At 62.4% G+C, this 18,230-nt stretch overlaps 3 protein-coding genes across 3 annotated transcripts; 1 reads left to right on the top strand and 2 right to left on the bottom strand.

Annotated features, from left to right (window-relative positions):
• Positions 1-20: 20 nt before the first annotated feature.
• On the bottom strand, positions 21-9,133 carry LCK (LCK proto-oncogene, Src family tyrosine kinase). The gene is made up of 12 exons (XM_066204321.1): positions 5,181-9,133; positions 4,988-5,069; positions 4,816-4,906; positions 4,643-4,741; positions 4,414-4,517; positions 4,182-4,331; positions 3,426-3,578; positions 2,784-2,963; positions 2,286-2,362; positions 2,030-2,183; positions 1,594-1,725; positions 21-944 (listed from the first exon to the last, which is right to left on the bottom strand). The coding sequence occupies exons 1-12, from the start codon at positions 5,373-5,375 to the stop codon at positions 742-744; spliced, it is 1,620 nt and encodes a 539-aa protein (XP_066060418.1). The 5' UTR covers positions 5,376-9,133; the 3' UTR covers positions 21-741.
• A 1,052-nt stretch (positions 9,134-10,185) lies between these two features.
• On the bottom strand, positions 10,186-12,183 carry FAM167B (family with sequence similarity 167 member B). The gene is made up of 2 exons (XM_066204621.1): positions 11,222-12,183; positions 10,186-10,834 (listed from the first exon to the last, which is right to left on the bottom strand). Exons 1-2 carry the CDS (start codon positions 11,540-11,542, stop codon positions 10,571-10,573), a joined length of 585 nt encoding a protein of 194 aa, XP_066060718.1. The 5' UTR covers positions 11,543-12,183; the 3' UTR covers positions 10,186-10,570.
• Positions 12,184-12,274: 91 nt separating this feature from the next.
• LOC136301527 (myotubularin-related protein 9-like) lies at positions 12,275-17,502 on the top strand. Its single transcript, XM_066204618.1, has 12 exons — positions 12,275-12,696; positions 13,119-13,317; positions 13,496-13,555; positions 13,705-13,813; positions 13,975-14,100; positions 14,181-14,354; positions 14,879-15,096; positions 16,152-16,313; positions 16,384-16,525; positions 16,614-16,834; positions 16,927-17,078; positions 17,187-17,502. Exons 2-12 carry the CDS (start codon positions 13,133-13,135, stop codon positions 17,348-17,350), a joined length of 1,713 nt encoding a protein of 570 aa, XP_066060715.1. The 5' UTR covers positions 12,275-12,696; positions 13,119-13,132; the 3' UTR covers positions 17,351-17,502.
• The last annotated feature ends 728 nt before the right edge of the window (positions 17,503-18,230 follow it).

Raw genomic sequence — 18,230 nt, 5'->3', positions numbered from 1 at the left:
GCGTTACGCCCCCTCCCGCCCGCCGACCAATCGCCAGCCGCAGCGGCACCTAGCAGGTTAGGCTGTGCGCCGGGGGCGCCTGGGCTGTACCACTGCGGCGGGGGATGGGGGAGAGCGGCTGTACCATCGCTGAGGGGGGGGGAAGCAAAGGAGAGGGTCCAGGTGGGCGAGGGGGAACCATTCCCTGAGGGGAGGGGAGGGGGGCACGTAGGGCTGAACCATCCCAGGGAAAGGCTGACCCAGTTGGGTGGGCCAGAGAGGGCCCGGGGGGGGGGGGTCTCACAGGGCTGCGCTGGGGTCAAGGGGGTCCCGGGGGCTCCCCGGGGTGGGTTGGGGCCAGCGGGGTCCGCCCGCCGTGGGCATCGCCCCGTAGCCCCCATGCCATGGCAGCCTGGCCCCGCGAGGCCCCCGCAGCTGGAAAGATCTTTATTTCCCCCGAAATTATTGCGGGACGGGTCCTGCGAAGGCCGTGAGGGGAGAAGGGGTGCAGTGGCCAGCGCTGCCGGGGGGGGTCCCGCCATCACTGAGGGCTGAGGGGCTGAGGGCAGCTCCTGAGGGGCTGGAGCCCTGTGCCATCCCCCAGCTTTTGGGGTCTGCTTTGCTTGTCCATCCCCTTCTGAAAGGCGTGAAATCTGCTGCTCCCAAGCTCTGGAGCGCTTCAAATCTTCCCCTGCGAGAGTTGCAGGCAGAGTTCCGTGGAGTCTGTGAGGACGAAGCCCACAAACCCGGCCTGAGGGGCCCTCAGGGCTGCTGCTGGTACTGGCCCTCGGTGGCGGTGAAGAAATCCTCCAGGACGCTCTTCATGAACTCGAAGGTGGGGCGCTCCTCGGGGTTCTCCTTCCAGCACTGCCTCATCAGCTCGTACAGCTCCGGCGGGCAGTTGTCGGGCTGCGGCATGCGGTAACCCCGCTCCAGGTTCTGGATCACCTCGGGGTTGGTCATCCCTGCGGGGCGACACGTGTGGGGCTCGGTTTGGGTCACCCCCGCGGTGTGGGTGCCACCCTGAGGTTGGTCACCCCTGCCAGGACCCAGTTTGGGTCACCCCCGCGGTGTGGGTGCCACCCTGAGGTTGGTCACCCCTGCCAGGACCCAATTTGGGTCACCCCCATGTAACAGGAATCACTTCCAGGCTTGGTCACCCTTGCCAGGACAATGCCCAGGACCCAATTTGAGTCACCCCCATGTCACAGGTGCCATCCTGGGGTTGGTCATTCCTGCTAAGACAATGCCCAGGACACAGTTTGGGTCTCAGGAACCATCCCAGGCTTGGTAATTCCTACCAAGACAATGCCCAGGACTCAATTTGAGCCACCCCTAGGTTTTAGGGACCACCCCAGGCTTGATCTTCTCTGCCAGGACAATGCCCAGGACCCATTTTGGGTCTCCCCACCCTCGCAAACCTCCGCTCCCCGGGTGGCTTTGGGGACCGTGCCCGATGCAGCCGGGCCGGGCTGGCTGCAGGGAGGGAGGGCAGGGAGCCAGGCTGGCAGCGGCGTGCGTGCGGCACTGCATGTACACACACACACACACAAACACACACACACACACACACTCGTGGGCGTGCCAGCCCCGCAGCTGCCCCAAAATCCTGACCTGGATACGGGATCCGGCCGTAGGTGACGATCTCGGTGAGCAGGATCCCGAAGGACCACACGTCCGACTTGATGGTGAACGTGCCGTAGTTGATGGCCTCGGGCGCCGTCCATTTGATGGGGAATTTGGCCCCTGGAAAGCGGCGGGAGGGGAGGGGATAAAGGGGATGAGCTGGGGGGGGGATCAGCCCGCTGGGCTGAATCCGATGTGACAACCCCCGGCCGGGCTCTGTCGCTGCCTGGTGGCTTTGGCTGAGCCCCCTGACCCTGCGGTGACCACCCAGAGCAGGAGCCCCTCATCCCCCTCCGGCTGAGAGATGGAAAAGGGAAAATAAAACCATCCTGGCACGCCCTGCTCCCTTCTGCAGCTCCCCAGGCTGGCTGCGGGTCCCTGTCCCGATGTCCCCAAGCTCTGTCCCCCGCGGGGCGGGGCTCACCCTCCCGAGCCGTGTACTCGTTGTCCTCGATGAGCCGGGCCAGCCCAAAATCGGCGATTTTGCAGCACAGAGTGTCCGAGACGAGGATGTTGGCGGCCCTCAGGTCCCTGTGGATGTAATTCTTGGCCTCGATGAAGGCCATGCCTTCAGCAATCTGCGATTTGTAATAATTAATGGACAGTTGTTAATGAGCAGCTCCAGCCCGGCAGGGTTTTCTCCCAGTTCCATCCCCAGTTTTACTTCTCTCCCCCCTCACCTGGGCTGCCATGTCCAGCAGTTTGTTGGTGCTGAGCTTGACTCCTTCCGAGGTCTTGAGGAAGTCCACGAGGCTGCCTGTGATGAAAGCAGCAGTTCTCAGCTCCTGGGGGGGTCACAGAGACACTGTCCCCCCGAAAAAAATCCCTCTGGGAACGTGGGCAGAACACAGAAAATCCTTTTTCCTCAAGCTGCAGGTGGGAGAGACCAAAGGCAAAAAATCCCCAGGGCTGGAGGCAAAGGAATCTCCAAACTTAACACATTTCCACATTTCTGATGGAAACCTTTCATTTTTACCCCTTTTGGAGCCTGCACTGAGAGGTGCCGGCGGAGTTTAAGGAATGACCAGCACAGCGCTCTGGGCCGCTTTAGGTGGGGAATTTTTCACAGACTTGACCTTTACCCTGAAGACCTTTTCCAACCTTAAAAATCCCGGATCTCTGTGGCCACACATCCCTGTGGGTGTGGCAGCACCTGGAGCCCTGTGGGGCGGGCTCACCCTTCTCCATGAACTCAGTGATGATGTAGATGGGCTCCTTGGTGACCACGGCGTAGAGCCGCACCAGCCGAGGGTGCTGCAGCTTCTTCATCAGGTTGGCCTCGGCCAGGAAGGCGCTGGGGGACATGCTGCCGGCCTTCAGGCTCTTCACTGCCACCTTGGTGTGCCCGTTGTAGAAGCCTTTTTGGGGGAAAAACGGGGGAAAACGGGATCTGGACATTGGGAAGGTGACAACAGCGGTGCCAGCTGAGGAGGGGTGGCCGCACGGAGCATCCCAAGATGAGGAGGAGATGTTGGAGGATCCAAAAGTTGGGTGGGAGGTGGAAAGGCTGGGTGAGGACAGAGTTTCATGCCCCAACGAGCCGTTGTGGTGCGGCTGGAGGGGTTTTGGGGTGGTCACAGCCCACAAGGGACACTCCCAAGTGGGGACAAAGCCAGCAGCTCTGTGATCCCACATGTCCCCCCCTGTGTCCACCAGCAGAGCAGGGATCCAGGGGTGGGAGAAAAGGAAGTCTGGGATGGCTTCTCCCTTCTTCCAGGACCCTCAAAGCCGCAGTGCCACACCTTGGGCCGTGCCGGCTGCTCCGTGTGAGATCCCAGCTGGATCCTTCACTCCGGTGACCCAGTTCCCCCCTGACTCACCCATCCAGACCTCTCCGAACTGCCCCGCTCCCAGCTTCTCCACCAGCTTCAGTGACTCCCGCGGCACCTCCCACTCGTCCTGCCACCACGGCTTCTGCGGCTTCTGCGTCTGGCAGGGCTTGCCCAGGCGGCAGCACAGCCCGTCGGAGCTGCCTGGGCCGGGGGAGGCAGAGCTGGGCCAGGGCAGGGCACCCGCACCCCAGGGCTTGGCTGGGTCCTGCTCATGCCATCCCATCCTATTCCATTCCCATCCTGTCCTGTCCCATCCTATTCTCTCCTATTCCCTTTTCTTCTTGTCCCATCCTGTCCTGCCCTGTCCCATCCAGTCCCTATCCGATCCCATTCAGTCACGTCCCACCCCAGCCTGCCTCATTCCATCCTGTCCCATCCCGTCCATCTGTCCTGTCCCATCCCATTCCATCCCTGTCCCATCCCCTCTGATTCCGTCCCATTCCCATCATCTTGTACCGTAACGCCCTGCCCCATTCCATCCCTTGTCTCATCCCATCCCGCAACTTCCCTGTGCCATCCTATCCCATCCCATCCCATCCTGGCTGGTGCCATCTCCTCCAGCCCCATCCCATTCCCATCCCATCCTGTACCATCCCCTCTTCTTTCTTATTCCCATCCCCTCTACTTCTCTCCTGTTCCATCCCATTCCCTCCCCATTCCCATCCCTCCCCCTTCCTATCCCATCCCACTTCACCCCGCCCCATTCCCGCCCCATTCCCGCCCCATTCCCGCCCCATCCCGCACGTGTGTAGTGCTGCACCAGCTCCCTGAGGCTGCCGAAGGGCGCTCGGGGGGAGATGTAGAAGCCGCCGCTGTCCAGGTTCCGGATCTTGTAGTGCTTCACCGTCTCTCCCTGGCTCTCGTCCAGGTCCCGCACGGACAGCGAGTACGAGCCTGGGGACAGGGACAGGGACACGCGTGGGACCCCAGAGTCCCCCCGCGCCCCTCCCAGGGCCGCAGGGAGCCGCGGGGGCACCTTTGGAGGTCTCGCTCTCCCGGATGAGGAAGGAGCCGTGGGTGTTTCCCGAGGCCAGGAGCTGCCGCTCGGCGTCCTTGCGGCTGATGTTCCTGAAGAACCACCTGGGGACAGGGGACAGGGCTGAGGGCGGAGGGGACGCGGCCATCGGGGTTTTGTGGGATGCTCCAACCTCCCTCCCGGAGCTCGGATCCCGCCGGGACACGGCGGCTGCTCCATCCCTACTCACGGCTCGGGCTCCAGGCTGTTCACCAAAGCCACGAAGTTGTGCGGGATCAGCCCCTCCTGGCCCGTGGTGAGCGACTGCGCCTTCCACCACTCGCCGTTCCTGCGGGGACACAGCGCGGTGAGCGCGGCCCTGGCCCCGCCCGGGCCCCGGGGACACCGCTGCGCTTCGCTCACTCTTCCAGGACACGCAGCTTCTCCCCCTTCCGCAGCCCCAGGTCCCCGTCGTGCTTGGGCTCGTAGTTGTACAGGGCCACCACCAGCTTGTCTGAGGGGACAAAGAAGGGACAGAGGTGGCAGTGACCATTCTGGGGGTGTCACAGCACCCCACCCCACAGCCGTGCCTCACCTTGCATGGGGGAGCAGGGAGGTGACGAGGGCTCGTAGGTCACCAGGGGGTCTCGGACCTCGGAGCCGTTGCGGATCAGCCCCTGCCAGGGGACAGGGACCCCGTGAGCCCTCAGGGTGAGGGATTTGGCCACCCCCGGCGGTGTTCGGGGGTGTTTGGCCGCTGGGGTTGGGCTCTGCCAGCCCCTGCTCACCTGACGCTTGCTGTCGGGCTCGATGGGGTAGTTGCAGTGCTCGCAGATGTCGATGTTCTCGATCCAGTCCTCGTCGTAGTCTGAGCTGCAGCAGCAGCCCATGGTGGCTGTGGGGACACAGGGGACACAGGGAGCACTGGCACCCCCATGCCTGCCTTGCCTCCTGCTCCAGCAGGTCCCCATCCCTGCATCCATCCATCCCTGGATTCATCCATCCATCCCTGGATTCATCCATCCATCCATCCATCCATCCATCCCTGGGTCTGTCCATCCTTCCATCATTCATCCCTCCATCCATCCATCCATCCCTCCATCCATCCATCCATCCATCCATCCATCCATCCATCCATCCCTCCCTTTTCCCACCCCAGCTCCTCAGCTGAGCTGGGGACATGCCCTGACTCTCTGTCACCAGCCCTTATTTCCTCCTAATTTATCCTGCCTTCGTTAATTAAATCCTCTGAAGGCAATTAGTGCCCAGCCTGAGGCTCCTCTGCGTCCTGTGCCAGCTCCTCCCCACCGTGCAGCTCTGGGGCTGCTCCCTGCACATAACGACCTCATCATTAATATCCCATTAGCAATTAATACACTCCTGCAGAGGTTTTGGCTGGGCCAGCACCTCCCCCAGCCTAAAAGCAGCTCCTGGGCTCCCCGTGGGCACTTCCAAATTCCTTTTCCTACAAATTCCCATCCTCTCCCCACACTCAGCCCCATTCCTAAAATCCAAACCCTGGAACACCCAGGACCCCTGATGCCTTCAGTTTTAATTTCATGTATTTCAGGCTCTGTGCTGCCCAGGGGTGCGGCTCTGAGCTCACAGTCAGTGTCACTCAGCTCTGCACACAGCAGGGACACAAAACAAATCCTTCTCCTGCTGCACACCAAGGACAGCTGGGACAAGTCTCCAGGCCCAAAAGCACAAACAAGGGTGGGCTGGAGGGAGGAACGAGAAGGATGGGACCTCACAGCCTGGAGCTGGAATTGGACAATTCAACCCCAATGTGCAAATGGACCAAAACTTATAAAAGTGTGAGACCTCGTGACCGTTTGTCCATTTTGGGTCCATTTTGTGCCCATTTTGGGTCCATTTTGTGCCCATTTTGGGTCCACCCTGGGTGCAGCCCTGGCCAGGCTCTTGTCCTGCCCAAGGTGTACCCTAAAGGCCTTTCAATAAATCTCTCCTTTATTCTCAGCTCTGCCCAGTCTCTGTCCCAGCTCAGCCTTCCCAACGCTCAGCCGTGGTGACACCGGTGTCCCTGTCACTGCGGTGCCACCAGAGCGTGGGCATCTCTGCCGCCAGCTCTGCGTGGGCTCTGCAAAACCACCCGGGCCCCTTTTGACCTTCCCAAGAACGCTGAGGGAGGCACAAACCTGGGAGCAGAGCGGGGGCCTCCCCGGAAAAAAGCTCTTCCTGAGAATCCCCCACGCCCACGGGGGGATTTGTCCCTTCGTTGGACAGAAAACCCATCGCAGTGTGGGGGGAAAAGGCTTTACCAGCACAACGGGGGAGTAAAAATGGATTTTTGATTGGAGTAATTGGCTACATTTAGGTCTGACTTGGGTGATATTTTGATATTAATATTTCAGAAAGTCGTATGTTAATACTAAGATTGATTTCTGGATGGTTTCGTTGAAGTTTAGGTTGAGAATTGCTCAGTTAAATTGTGTTTTTAAGTTCTGTGAAGTTTAGGCCCCGTCGAGTTCAGGTTAATTTTAAGTTTTGATGAGTTTAAATCCTATAAATTTAGGCTGGGGTTCACCTCCAGCCCCTCTCAGCCGGGCTCTTTAGGGGCCCAGCTGTGGTTTCCGCAGGTTTTGTCACCCTGAGCCAGCCCAGGTGTGTCACGCCGCCAGCCAGACCCCGCTGTGACACCTCTGACGTGGCAGCTGCTGCCGAGGTCACCGTCCCCACCAGTTCCAGCTGGGCTGGGAAATGCTTTGTGGGACCCTGGCATCGATTTTTCCTTCTTTTCCTGCCTGGGAGCTTCGGTTTTCACCAGCATTCCCGAAAATCCACTTTCCTCCACGGTGCCAAGGGGGGCACAGGGGTGGGGGCTTGGTTTGGCGCTGGCAGGGGATCCCTGAGGAGGGCTTGGGATCCCCAAGGAGGTTTTTGGGGTCTGTAAGAAGAGTTTGGGGGTCCCTAAGGAGGGTTTGGGATGCCCAGAGAGGGTTTGGGGGTCCCTAAGGAGGGTTTGGGATTCCCAGAGAGGGTTTGGGGGTCCCTAAGGAGGGTTTGGGATCCCCAGAGAGGGTTTGGGGTTCCTAAGAAGGGTTTGGGATCCCCAGAGAGGGTTTGGGGGTCCCTAAAGAGGGTTTGGGATCCTCAGGGAGTGTTTGGGGGTCCCTAGGCAGGGTTTGGGATCCCCAGGGTGAGTTTGGGGGTCCCTAAGAAGGGTTTGGGTGTCCCTAAGGAGGGTTTGGGGTCCCTAGGGAGAGTTTGGGGGTCTCTAAGGAGGTTTTAGGACTTGCTAAGGAGGGTTTGGGGTGCCCAGGGAGGGTTTGGGGCCCCCGGGGTGCTGCCAGTGCCAGTCCCAGCCCTCAGCCTGCACTTCCAGGTTTGATTTTCTAGACCTGTCTCAGCCCCAGAGGTGACAGGGACACAAGGCCTGTCCCCACAGTGGCCAGAGGAGCAGGCGAGGGGCGATTTTGGCCAGGACAACCCCCAGGAGTGAGGCCCCCACGCCCTGCAGCGCTGCCCTGGGGGCTCAAACCCCACCCTGGTGCCCCCAGCTCCTGGGGACACCCATCGGGGGACCACAGAGGGGTTCGGCCACACTGCAGGCACGGTGACAGTGCTCAAAGATTTTCTTTCACTGTCTCTTTCCTGATAATCCCCATCAAGACTTCCTCCATCTCAGAGTAAAAAAAAAAAAAAAAACCCTCCAAAATTCATCAACATTTTGAGGGCCTTTCTGAGCAGAACCCGGCTTTTATGGACAAGAACAACAGCAAAGTGCCCGCATTTCTCAGCCAGAGCAAAGGGAGGGCTGACAAATCCCAAATCCATCCCTCTGACCGCACAGAGGAGCCGCCTAGACCTCCTCGAACCCCCCCAGCAGCACCTGGAGCTGTTTTTTCCTCCCGGGCTGAGAAGGGAGGTGCTGCTATTGTGCCTTTTTCTGTTCTTTCTTTTTTTCTTACAGCCCCAAGCCGCAGCGTAATTTCCACCGAGCAGCAGTAGCAGCCGTTTTCACCTGCCCCAGGGCCACGACAGATGAAAAAAAAAACCCCAACAACAAAAAAAAAGGGGTGTTTGAAGTCAGGTTTGTTTTTTTTTTTTTGGTGGCTGCATCTGTGCAACTGAATTTCTTTGTGCGAAGTGGCCTGGCAGGGAGGGGTGTGGAGGTGCCCCCTGAGCGTGTTCAGGTGAGCACGGCTGTCCCTGCCAGGTGTGTCACTTTTTTCCCTGTTTTTTTTTTTTCTATTTTTCTCTGAATTTGGGACCCCTGGCTGCCAGTCCTGAGCTGTCCCACGTGGGCCTGGCCGGGTCCTGGTGGTTTGTCACCGGTGTGGGAGGGCGTGAGGAGCTCTGAAATCCAGGCTGGGCCCATGCCTGTGTCACCTGAGTGACCCTGAGCCAGCTGTGAGCCAGCTGTGAGCCCTCTGCACGGACACCCGGCGCTGCCAGTGACACCAAGGACAGTGTCCCCAAGGCTGCCACTGCAGCAGGGAGCTGTTTGCGCTGAGCCAGCGCCAAAAAAATGAGAATTTCGGAGCTCCCGAACCCCCGAAATTTGGCACCAACCTTGAGGCACCGGCACCAAGCCACTGCCTGTCCCTCAGGCACAGCCCTGGGGACAAAACTCCTGCCTCGCCCTGGAAATGGGGCTTTGGGGACAGCCCTGCCAGGCCACCGGCGCAGCCACCCCCAGGGGGGCAGGGGACTTGGGGACAGCGCCTTTCCCCCCCCGGGAGCCCCCAGAGGGATGGGGGAGCCCAACCTGGCTCCAGCGCTCTCATCCCCCCCCAAAAACCGAGCCCGAACCCCCCCTGCAGCCCCACAGCTGCTCCCCAAATCCCACCCGGACCCGCCGAGCCGGCTCTCACCTGGTGGCAGCAAGGTGGGGACCGGCCGCTCTCAGTGTCCCATGTCCCGCCGGGGCCGTGCCCGTCACGTCCTCCCCATCGGGACCCTGTGGGGTTCGCAGAGGAGCCCCCCAAAGCCGGGTGGGATCTTATCGGGTGATGAAAGGAGCTCCCCAAACCCGGGTGGGATTTTTGGGGGTGCCCGGAGGAGCCCCCCGTGCCTGGGTGGGATTTTTGGGGGTGCCCGGAGGAGCCCCCCGTGCCCGGGTGGGATTTTTGGGGGTGCCCGGAGGAGCCCCCCGTGCCTGGGTGGGATTTTTGGGGGTGCCCGGAGGAGCCCCCCGTGCCCGGCCGCGCCGCCGCCGCCCCGCTCCCGCTGTGCCCGCCTTGCCCCGGCTTCCTGCCTGCCTCATGAGCAAACTCAAGAGGAGCCGCTTCTCTCAGCTCGCTCCCGACCGCAAAGAGCGAGTGACAAACCCCCGGTGGCTTCCTGCCACCGCCGGCCCCCGGCGAGGGTGGGCGAGGGGACGTGAGACCCCCCAGGCAGGGCGTTGTCACCTGCCGCCACCACCCCCTGCGCTGTCCCCTGTCCCCGTGCCTTCCCAGCGGCTCCCGCAGCCCCAAATCCCCTCCTGGCACCCTCAGCCTCCTCCTTGTCCCCCCTCCCCGAGCGCTGTGGGGACACATCCATCCCTTGAGCGGCCACCGCCGTGTCACCGCGGGGCCACCGCAGACCGACGGCTGGAGAGCCGCGGTGACAACGGGCCGGAGCTGAGGGGACACTGAGGGGACACTGAGGGGACACCGGCGGGCCGGCAGAGCTGCTCGGGGGGCGCGACAACCACAGCAGCATTGTGCTGGCGGCTTTGATCGGCGGGGAAGCCGCGGGGAGCTCCGAGAGGCGCAGGCAGGAAGCCCTGAGCTATCGGGGGATGGCAGCTTTGGGGGGACACGTTTGGGGCTCTCCCGGTGTCCTGGGGAGGAGAAACAACCCCTAAAATGATTCCCCGAAATGATCCCGCAGCTTCCCTGGGGGTTCTGAGAAAGCCGCGTCCCCAAGCGACACCTGGAGCTGGCACCCTGCCCCAAAAAAAAGACCAGGAGCCGCATGTGGAAGGAAAAAAAAAACCATCAGCTCTCACCCTCACCTCCTTTTATTCCCCCTCAAAGAGCTGCTCCCCAAATCTCCCAGCCGGTTTAACCACCAAACGCCCCGCGGGGACGGCGACATCGCCGTGCCACAAAGCGCAGCGCCACCACCGCCCCGGGAGGAGCCGGCCCGAGCCCTGAGGGGTTTGCGGAGGGATCTCGGAGCCCCGAATCACCCCGGGGTGCCCCTCGGGGCGGGGGGGGGACGCGGCTCAGCAGAGGGAGAAGCGCCGCGAGTTGATGTTCATGCGGGTGACGCCGATGTGCTTGAGCGGCGTGGAGAGCAGGAAGGCGGCCCTGGGCGGGATGGTGCACAGCAGCTCCGAGTCTTCCTCGCAGCCCTCGAGGCCGAAGGTGGCGTCGTCCAGCATCTCCTTGTGCCGGTGGCAGGCCTGCTCCACCTTGAGCCGGTGCAGCCGCGCCCGCAGCCGCATCAGCTGCTGCGCCAGCCGCTGGTCCGCGGCCTGCATGTCCCGCTGCGGGCAGGAGGGGATTGGGGGTGCTTGGGGGTCGGGGATGGGGCCGCGGTGGGGCACAACCCCGTCCTGCCGCGGGGACAGCGCGGGGACAGCGCGGGGACAGCGCGGGTTGTGCTGTCTGTGCCACCCCTAGGGCGGAGGTGACAAGCGCTGACCCCCACAGAGCCACCACCCGCGGGGTCAGGGGCAGGAAAACTCATGGAAAAACCCGCGTGCAGCCAGCGAGGAGGGCAGGAGAGCCTCAGGCAGGGCGCTGTCACCTGCTGCCACCACCCCCGGGTCCCTGTGCTGTCCCCTGTGCCCTGCCAGACCCTCCCGCACCCCGCCGCCCTCAGGTGGGGCACGGCGACCCCACCGCCGTCCTTGTCCCCGTGTCCTGCTCACCAGCTCCGTCCTGAGCCACTCCAGCGCCGCCTCCACGGTGGCAAAGCCACCAACGCCACCACCACCACCAACATCATCATCACCATCACCATCATCATCCCGGCGCTCCTGGGGGTGCCCGCGGCTCCTCTCTGCCCCACGGGCGTCCCCGGGGGTCCCCCAGCGCTGCCCCCTGACCCGCGCCTCCCACTCCAGGTACGAGGGTCTGCGGGTCTGCAGCTTCAGCTTGGCCGTCAGCGCCTTGAGGCTCTCCAGGTTCTCCTCCTCCCAGGTGGGCTCCTCCTCGCCCAGCTCCTTGAATTTCAGCTGGCTGAAGGTCATGGTGGGATAAAGCTTGCCCCCAAAAAAGCCTGGCTGATCTCTGACCCCCCAGAAAAGCCTCGGGGCAATGGAGGCGCCCAGGCTGAGCAGAGCACGGCCACCCGCCCGCTCCGTGGCCCGGCTGCCCCCGGTTCCCGGCTCTTTATCCACCCTTCCAGGACGGCTCTGATGGGCAGGAATTTCCTTATCCAGAGGAGTGCAAAGGAGGAGCTGTTTTGGGTTTCTTTTTTTCTATTTTTTTTTTTTTTTTTGGCTCGTTGTGGTTTTGTTGTTCTTTTTTTTTTTTTTTTTTTTTTTTAACATCATTGTCTCCGCCTGGGAGGAGACAAACCGTTCCCGGACGGAGCCTTCACCGGGCACGGAGGAACGGGAATGATTTATCCCCGTCCTCAGCCGCTCCCCCCCGCCCTTTGGGGGGTCCCAAAAAAAGCCCGAGGAAGGAAAAACAAAGGGAGGGGGGTGCCCACGGGGGGCAGCCGGGGTCCCGCACCCGGACGGGACCTTAAGGTGGAACCGCGTCCGGATGTGTCCTGTGCCACCTCCTCGCTGCCCGGAGGGGCTCGGGGACAGCGGAGGTGGCTCGGGGGTCTCACCTGTGTCCCCCGGGTCTCACCTGCCCCGTGGGCTCCCACTCCTGCCCCCTCCAGCCGCCCCCCAAATTCTCCGCCTGTTCCCCCCGCGTTGCTCTCGCGTCCCGCTGTCCCCTCGCCTTTCCCTTCCCGCGGTGTCCCCCCGGTGTCCCCTCGCTGTCGCACCCTCGCTGTGACCCTCGCCGGCCCCAGAGCCAGCCCCGGGCACGGCCGCGTCCCCCCGGGCCGGGCCACCTTAAACGCGACATCCGCCGGCCGGGCCGGGCTGTGCGGGGACATCGCCGCCCTCCCGCTTCCACCGCGAGCTGCCCCGAACTGCCCGCGCTGCACCCCCAAATCCCCCCCCACCAGCACCCCGGGGTCCCCTCCCTGCCCCCCGACACTCCCGGTGCCCTCCCCAGTCCTCTCCTTGCACCCCGAGACTCTTCCTTGTGCCTCTGCTTGCACCCCAAAATTCCCGCTGGCACCCCGAAACTCCTCACCCCATGGCCAGCACTTCCCTGGGGGCACTCTGAGCTCCCCTGCTTGTCCCCCGAGGTCCCCAGCTGCCACCAGCCCGAGCAGGTAAGCACAGGAGTGGTGGGGACAGCAGCACGGCCACCCACCCTCCTCCTCCTCCTCTTCTTCCTCCTCCTGACCCGTCCCCAGCCCCGGGGTGGCTTTGGGGACAGCAGAGCCCGCGGGGACCCCGTGTCGCGGCCAGTGACGGGGTGTAGCCCCAATGCGGCGGGGAAGGAGCGGCAGCTGCTCCCTACAATCCCGATTTCCCCCCAAAAATCCCCTCCGGGAGGGGGGGATCGGAGCCAGCTCAGCCCCCCCAACCCCGTGCCTCAGTTTCCCGGTTGCCGCGCGTGCTGGAGGCGACAGTGTCACCACGGAGAGAGGGGACAGCGCGTGACGGGCAGGGCAGGGGTTTCCAGGCGGGCCCGGAGCCGCAGGATTTCCCTTTTTTTTTTTTCTTTTCCCTCCCTCCCCGCTCGGGGCAGAGTCGGCGGCGCCCATGGAGTTCTCGGAGCTGATCAAGACGGCCACGGTGGAGAAGGCGCTGCTGTGGCGGCCGGGGCTGCCGGGCCCGGTCAGGGGCACCCTGTGCATCACCAGCCACCACCTGCTGCTCTCCTCCTGCCCCCGCGGCGACCTGGAGCTCTGGCTGCTCATCCGCAACGTGGACGCCGTGGAGAAAAGGTGCGGCTTGTCCCCAGGGCTGTCCCCAGGGCTGTCCCCCCGCCCCTGCCGGCAGTGTCACCTCCTGAGCGGCAGGATTCCCCCCTCGCTGTCCCCATGGGCACCGCCCAGCCGTGTCCCTGTGTCCTTCCTCTTCCTCGCTGCCCAGCGGCGGGCATTGCCCTCCTCTCCTCCCCAGAGTGCAGAATTTGGGTTGGTACCAGCCCCCGCGGACTGGCGGCTCCCCGCGGGACACCAGGTTTGGTTGTGGTTTGTTTTTTAATTTTTTTTTTGGCTCCGCCACCCCACCCACCCACCGCGCCCCGCTCGCGGAGAGCCTGAAGGGAGCCCGTGTGTCCCCGTGTGTCCCCGTGTGTCCCCCTGACCCCGCCGCGTCCCCTCCCGCAGGGTCTCCGGCTCCTCGGGCACCATCACGCTGCGCTGCAAGGACCTGAAGGTGCTGCAGCTGGAGATCCCGGACATGGAGCAGTGTCTGAACGTCGCCAGCTCCATCGAGGTGAGCCCCGGGCCGGCCAGCGAAGGGTTGGAAAAACGCCGCTGCCCGTGTTTGCTCTGGCTCTGGCTCTGAGCTGGGTAAACACGCAGCTCCGGCAGCGCTGGCACCGGGCTGTGCGGTGGCACACGGGGACATTGCCGGTGTCCCCTTTCCCGCGGCAGGCGCTGTCCTCGGTGGACTCGGTGATGATGATGTACCCGTTCTTCCACCGCCCTCCGAGCCTGCGGCTGGAGCAGGGCTGGCACCAATTCCCGCCGGAGCGCTTCTTCCAGCGGCTCTGCTCGCAGGTGAGCCCGGCCGGGAGGGACCCGCAGCCTTCCCCGCGCCCTGCCGGGCTCGTCGCTGATGTCGCCTGTCCCCTCCCCAGACCAACCAGTGGCGGCTGAGCACCGTGAACCGCGATTTCAGCGCCTGCCCCTCGTACCCCGAGGCCGTGATCGTGCCGGCGGCCGTGGGCGATGACACGGTGACGAAGGCGGCGCGGTTCCGGCAGGGCGGGCGCTTCCCCGTGCTCAGCTACTTCCACCCCAAAAACGGCACCGTGAGTCCGGCGGGGGAAGGCGGCTGGGAGCCCCCCGTGCCGCAGGAGGCGGGATTCCGTCTTCATGGAATTCCAGGATTGGCTTGGGAGGGATTTTAGGGATTCCATCTTCACTGAATTCCCAGGGTTGGCTTGGAAGGGATTTTAGGGATTCCATCTTCGCAGAATTCCCAGGATTGGGTTGGGAGGGATTTTTGAGGTCATCCCGTTCCACCCCTGCCATGGCAGGTTGTTCCAAGCCCTGTCCAAGCTGGGGACACTGCCAGGGATCCAGGGGCAGCCACAGCTGCTCTGGGAATTCCATCCCAGCCCCTCCCCACCCTCCCAGGGAACAATTCCTTCCCAAAATCCCGTCCATCCCCGCTCTCTGGCAGCGGGAAGCCATTCCCTGTGTCCCGTCCCTCCATCCCTTCCCTCCGCAGCTCTCCCGGAGCCCCTTTAGACCCCGTGAGCCCCTCTGAGCTCACCCTGGAGCCTTCTCCTCCCCGGGCTGGCTGTCCCCAGCTGTCCCACCCTCTCCCCAGGCTCTGCTCCGCAGCAGCCAGCCCCTGACCGGCCCCAACCGCCGGCGCTGCCGCGAGGACGAGAAGCTTTTGGGGACGATCCTGGACGAGGGCGAGCGGGGTTTCATCATCGACACCCGCTCGGCGCAGGCGGCCAAGCAGGCGCGGATGAGCGGCGGGGGCACGGAGCCCAAAGCCGCGTACCCGCAGTGGAGGAGGCTGCACCGAGCCCTGGAGAGGTGAGCGAGGGAGGGCTGCCGCGGAATTCCCTTGGGGAATCACCGGGGACGGGGCCCAGCTGAGCCCAGGCTCCCTGCGGGGAGGGAAGAAAGCTGAGAGCTCGGGAGGTGGGACGTTAATTAGGGAGATGCTAATAGAGTAAAGCCCGTTGGTTCAAAACTTACAAGGTTAAGCCCTAGTCCTGCAACCAAGTTTGGACACCTGTCCCCAGGTAAAACCCTGTAAAATGCCAAAGACCACGCCCCTAGAGCATTAAATCCTCTGAGCTCTTCATCGTCCTCATCTCGTTCATTACACTTGGGGACCTTGGCAGGTGGGACATTAATTAGGGAGATGCTAATAGAGTAAAGCCCGTTGGTTCAAAACTTAGAAGGTTAAGCCCTGGTCATGGAGCCAAGTTTGGACACCTGTCCCCAGGTAAAACCCTGTAAAATGCCACACCCCAGCACGCTTTGAGTGCTGCCTTCAGTCAGACACGTTAAATCCTCCCTCTCATCTCACCCAGCAGGCACCTGCAGCTCAGCCAAACCAGGACTGGGGTGTCAGGGATCTCCCCCATCCTCGCCCTGTGGGGACACGCTGGAACCTTGGGGGTTGAAAATCTTAGGTTTTCTGTGTTAAAAAGGCGCAAGACTTTTAAGCGAGCACCACACCTGACTGAAGCTTTTGGGCTGGGGTTTTGAGATCGAGTAAGAGCAAGGGGATTGCGGTTTGAATAGCACCGTGTGATTACACAGGGTGAAAAACTTAAGATTTAAGATTTCAGCACAGAAGATTTAGTATGTAAGATTTTAGGAGATGGCAACACATCTGAGACAAGGTGCGGGGCTCTGGGTGCTGTCAAAGTTCTTTTTTTTACCTTTTTTTTTTCTTTCTGCATGGGTTTAGGTGTTGGTTTTTTTTTTAATTGAAATACATAATAATTACTCAAGCCCTACAACGCAGACTTTTGTGGGAGAAGTCTGCATGTAGGTGTCGAGCAGCCGTTATTACGAGGTCAATCAGGCAGGGACAGTGGCAGTGAGCCCCTGCACAGCCCTGTCCCCTCTGCCAGGGGCCGCCCGCTGCAGGAGAGTTTCATCAGGCTGGTGGAAGCCTGCAGTGACCCCTCGCTGAGCGTGGACCGCTGGCTGGCCCGCCTGGACGGCAGCCGCTGGCTCAGCCACGTCAAAGCCGCCCTGAGCACGGCCTGCCTGGCTGCCCAGTGCCTGGACAGGTAATCTGGGCTGCCCTTTGCCCACCTTTCCCCTCCCCGAACCCGTGCGTCACCCCTGCGGTCACGGCAGGGAGGACTGCAAGGTGCTGGTGCACGGGGCGGAGGGGACGGACACCACGCTGCTGGTGACAGCGCTGGCCCAGCTCATCCTGGACCCGTCCTGCCGCAGCCTGCAGGGATTCCAGGGGCTGCTGGAGCGGGAGTGGATCCAGGTGAGCGCTGCGGGGAGCAGGGTGGGGCCGCCAGCCCGGCGGGGTGTCCCCATGTCCCCTCCGTGTCCCTCCCTCGCCCGTCCCGCAGGCAGGGCACCCCTTCCAGCTGCGCTGCGCCCGCTCGGCCTCCTCCCACGCCCGGGGCAAGCAGGAGGCGCCGCTTTTCCTGCTCTTCCTGGACTGCGTGTGGCAGCTGGGCCGGCAGTTCCCTTTCTCCCTGGAATTCGGGGAGGAGCTGCTGCTCACCCTCTTCGACAACGCCTACGCCTCGGCCTACGGCACCTTCCTGTGCAACAACGAGAAGGAGAGGTGGGTGCGCGGACGCGCCCGCCGCCCGTCACGGCTCAGGTGGCACCAAGACGCCGCTGGGGGCCCTGAGTGTCCCCACCTGTCCCCCGCAGGAGCCTGTGTAAGGTGAAGGAAAGCACACACTCGCTCTGGGCCTGGCTGAACCAGCCGGAGGAGAGGCGCAAGTTCCTGAACCCTCTCTACTCGCACAACCCCCTGGTGATCTGGCCCTCGGTGGAGCCCCAGAGCATCCAGCTCTGGCAGGGTGAGCTCCCAAAATCTCCTCCTCCCCAAAAACCCACCCTCGGGGACGGCTGGGCTGCCCTTCCCTCCCTGCCAGGGCTGAAATAACCCCCAGCCCCTTCCCTCCCAGGTTTGTTCCTCCGTTGGATCCGTCCCTCCCAGCACCTGGAGGAGGCTAGGAGGGAGATCCAGAGGCTGGTGGAGGGAAATAAAAACTCCAGCGAGGAGAGCACGGGGAAAAGGCTGAGCCAGACCCTCCCTGACCCCACTGCTGGGACAGGGAATGGAAGGTGAAGCGTGGACAGTTGGGATTTGGGACAAGGCGACGCTGGATTTTCCCGTGGGAAGGGCTGGGCAGGACACAGAGCCCATGGACAGCCCTGGGACGGGGGACAGACCTCCCCTTTCCCAGCCTGAGCTCCCTGCAGTAAATCTCTCTCCCAGCCCTTGCCTGAGTCCTGCTCTTCCATAGGGAAGCTGCTCCTTCCCACTGGGATTTCAGCAGTGCCTGTGGATGGCTCTGGAGCTGAAGGGCAGGAAAAAAACCCAGGAGATCACACAGAAAAACCCAGGAGATCACACAGAAAAAACCCAGGAGATCACACAGAAAAAACCCCCAGGAGATCACACAGAAAAAAACCAGGAGATCACAGGAAAAAAAACAGATCACAGGAAAAAAACCAGGAGATCACACAGAAAAACCCAACAGGACACACTAAACCAACACCCCCCACAAAACCACCTCAGTGTCGTCCCAGCCAGCCTGGGAATTCTGCCCTTGGGCCCAGTTTTGAGGAAGGAAAGAGGAAAAATAAAGCACCCCTGTGCCGAGGCAGCAGGGTGGGAGGGTGAGGATCTGCAGCACGAGCTGCTGGGGCAGGAAATGACTGTTCCATGAGGAAAGCTGGCCCGGGGTCAGGCCCAGCAGATAAACAGAGCGGCGGGGCCGGGAGCGTGCATGGCAGCTGGAAAACAATTCTTGGCTGCGGCATTTCCAGCCTTTTCACACTTCAGGGCTGGGCTGGAGGCTGTGGAGCCTCCCTGGGAAGGAGTTCCTGGATGGACAGAGGTCCCAGGAGGAGCAGCACACAGCTCCATGGGTGTGGAACAAAGCACTGACAACAGAGCTGGGAAAACAAAGTCCTCGTGTTAATTTTGGTCCAGATGGGGGGGA

This window comes from Chamaea fasciata, unplaced genomic scaffold (genome assembly GCF_029207755.1).
Source record: "Chamaea fasciata isolate MVZ Bird 193981 ecotype frontalis unplaced genomic scaffold, bChaFas1.0.hap1 SCAF_26, whole genome shotgun sequence".
Lineage (NCBI taxonomy): Eukaryota > Metazoa > Chordata > Aves > Passeriformes > Sylviidae > Chamaea > Chamaea fasciata.
Note: the sequence above shows the minus strand (reverse complement) of the source record. Positions and strands in the feature narration are given on the sequence as shown.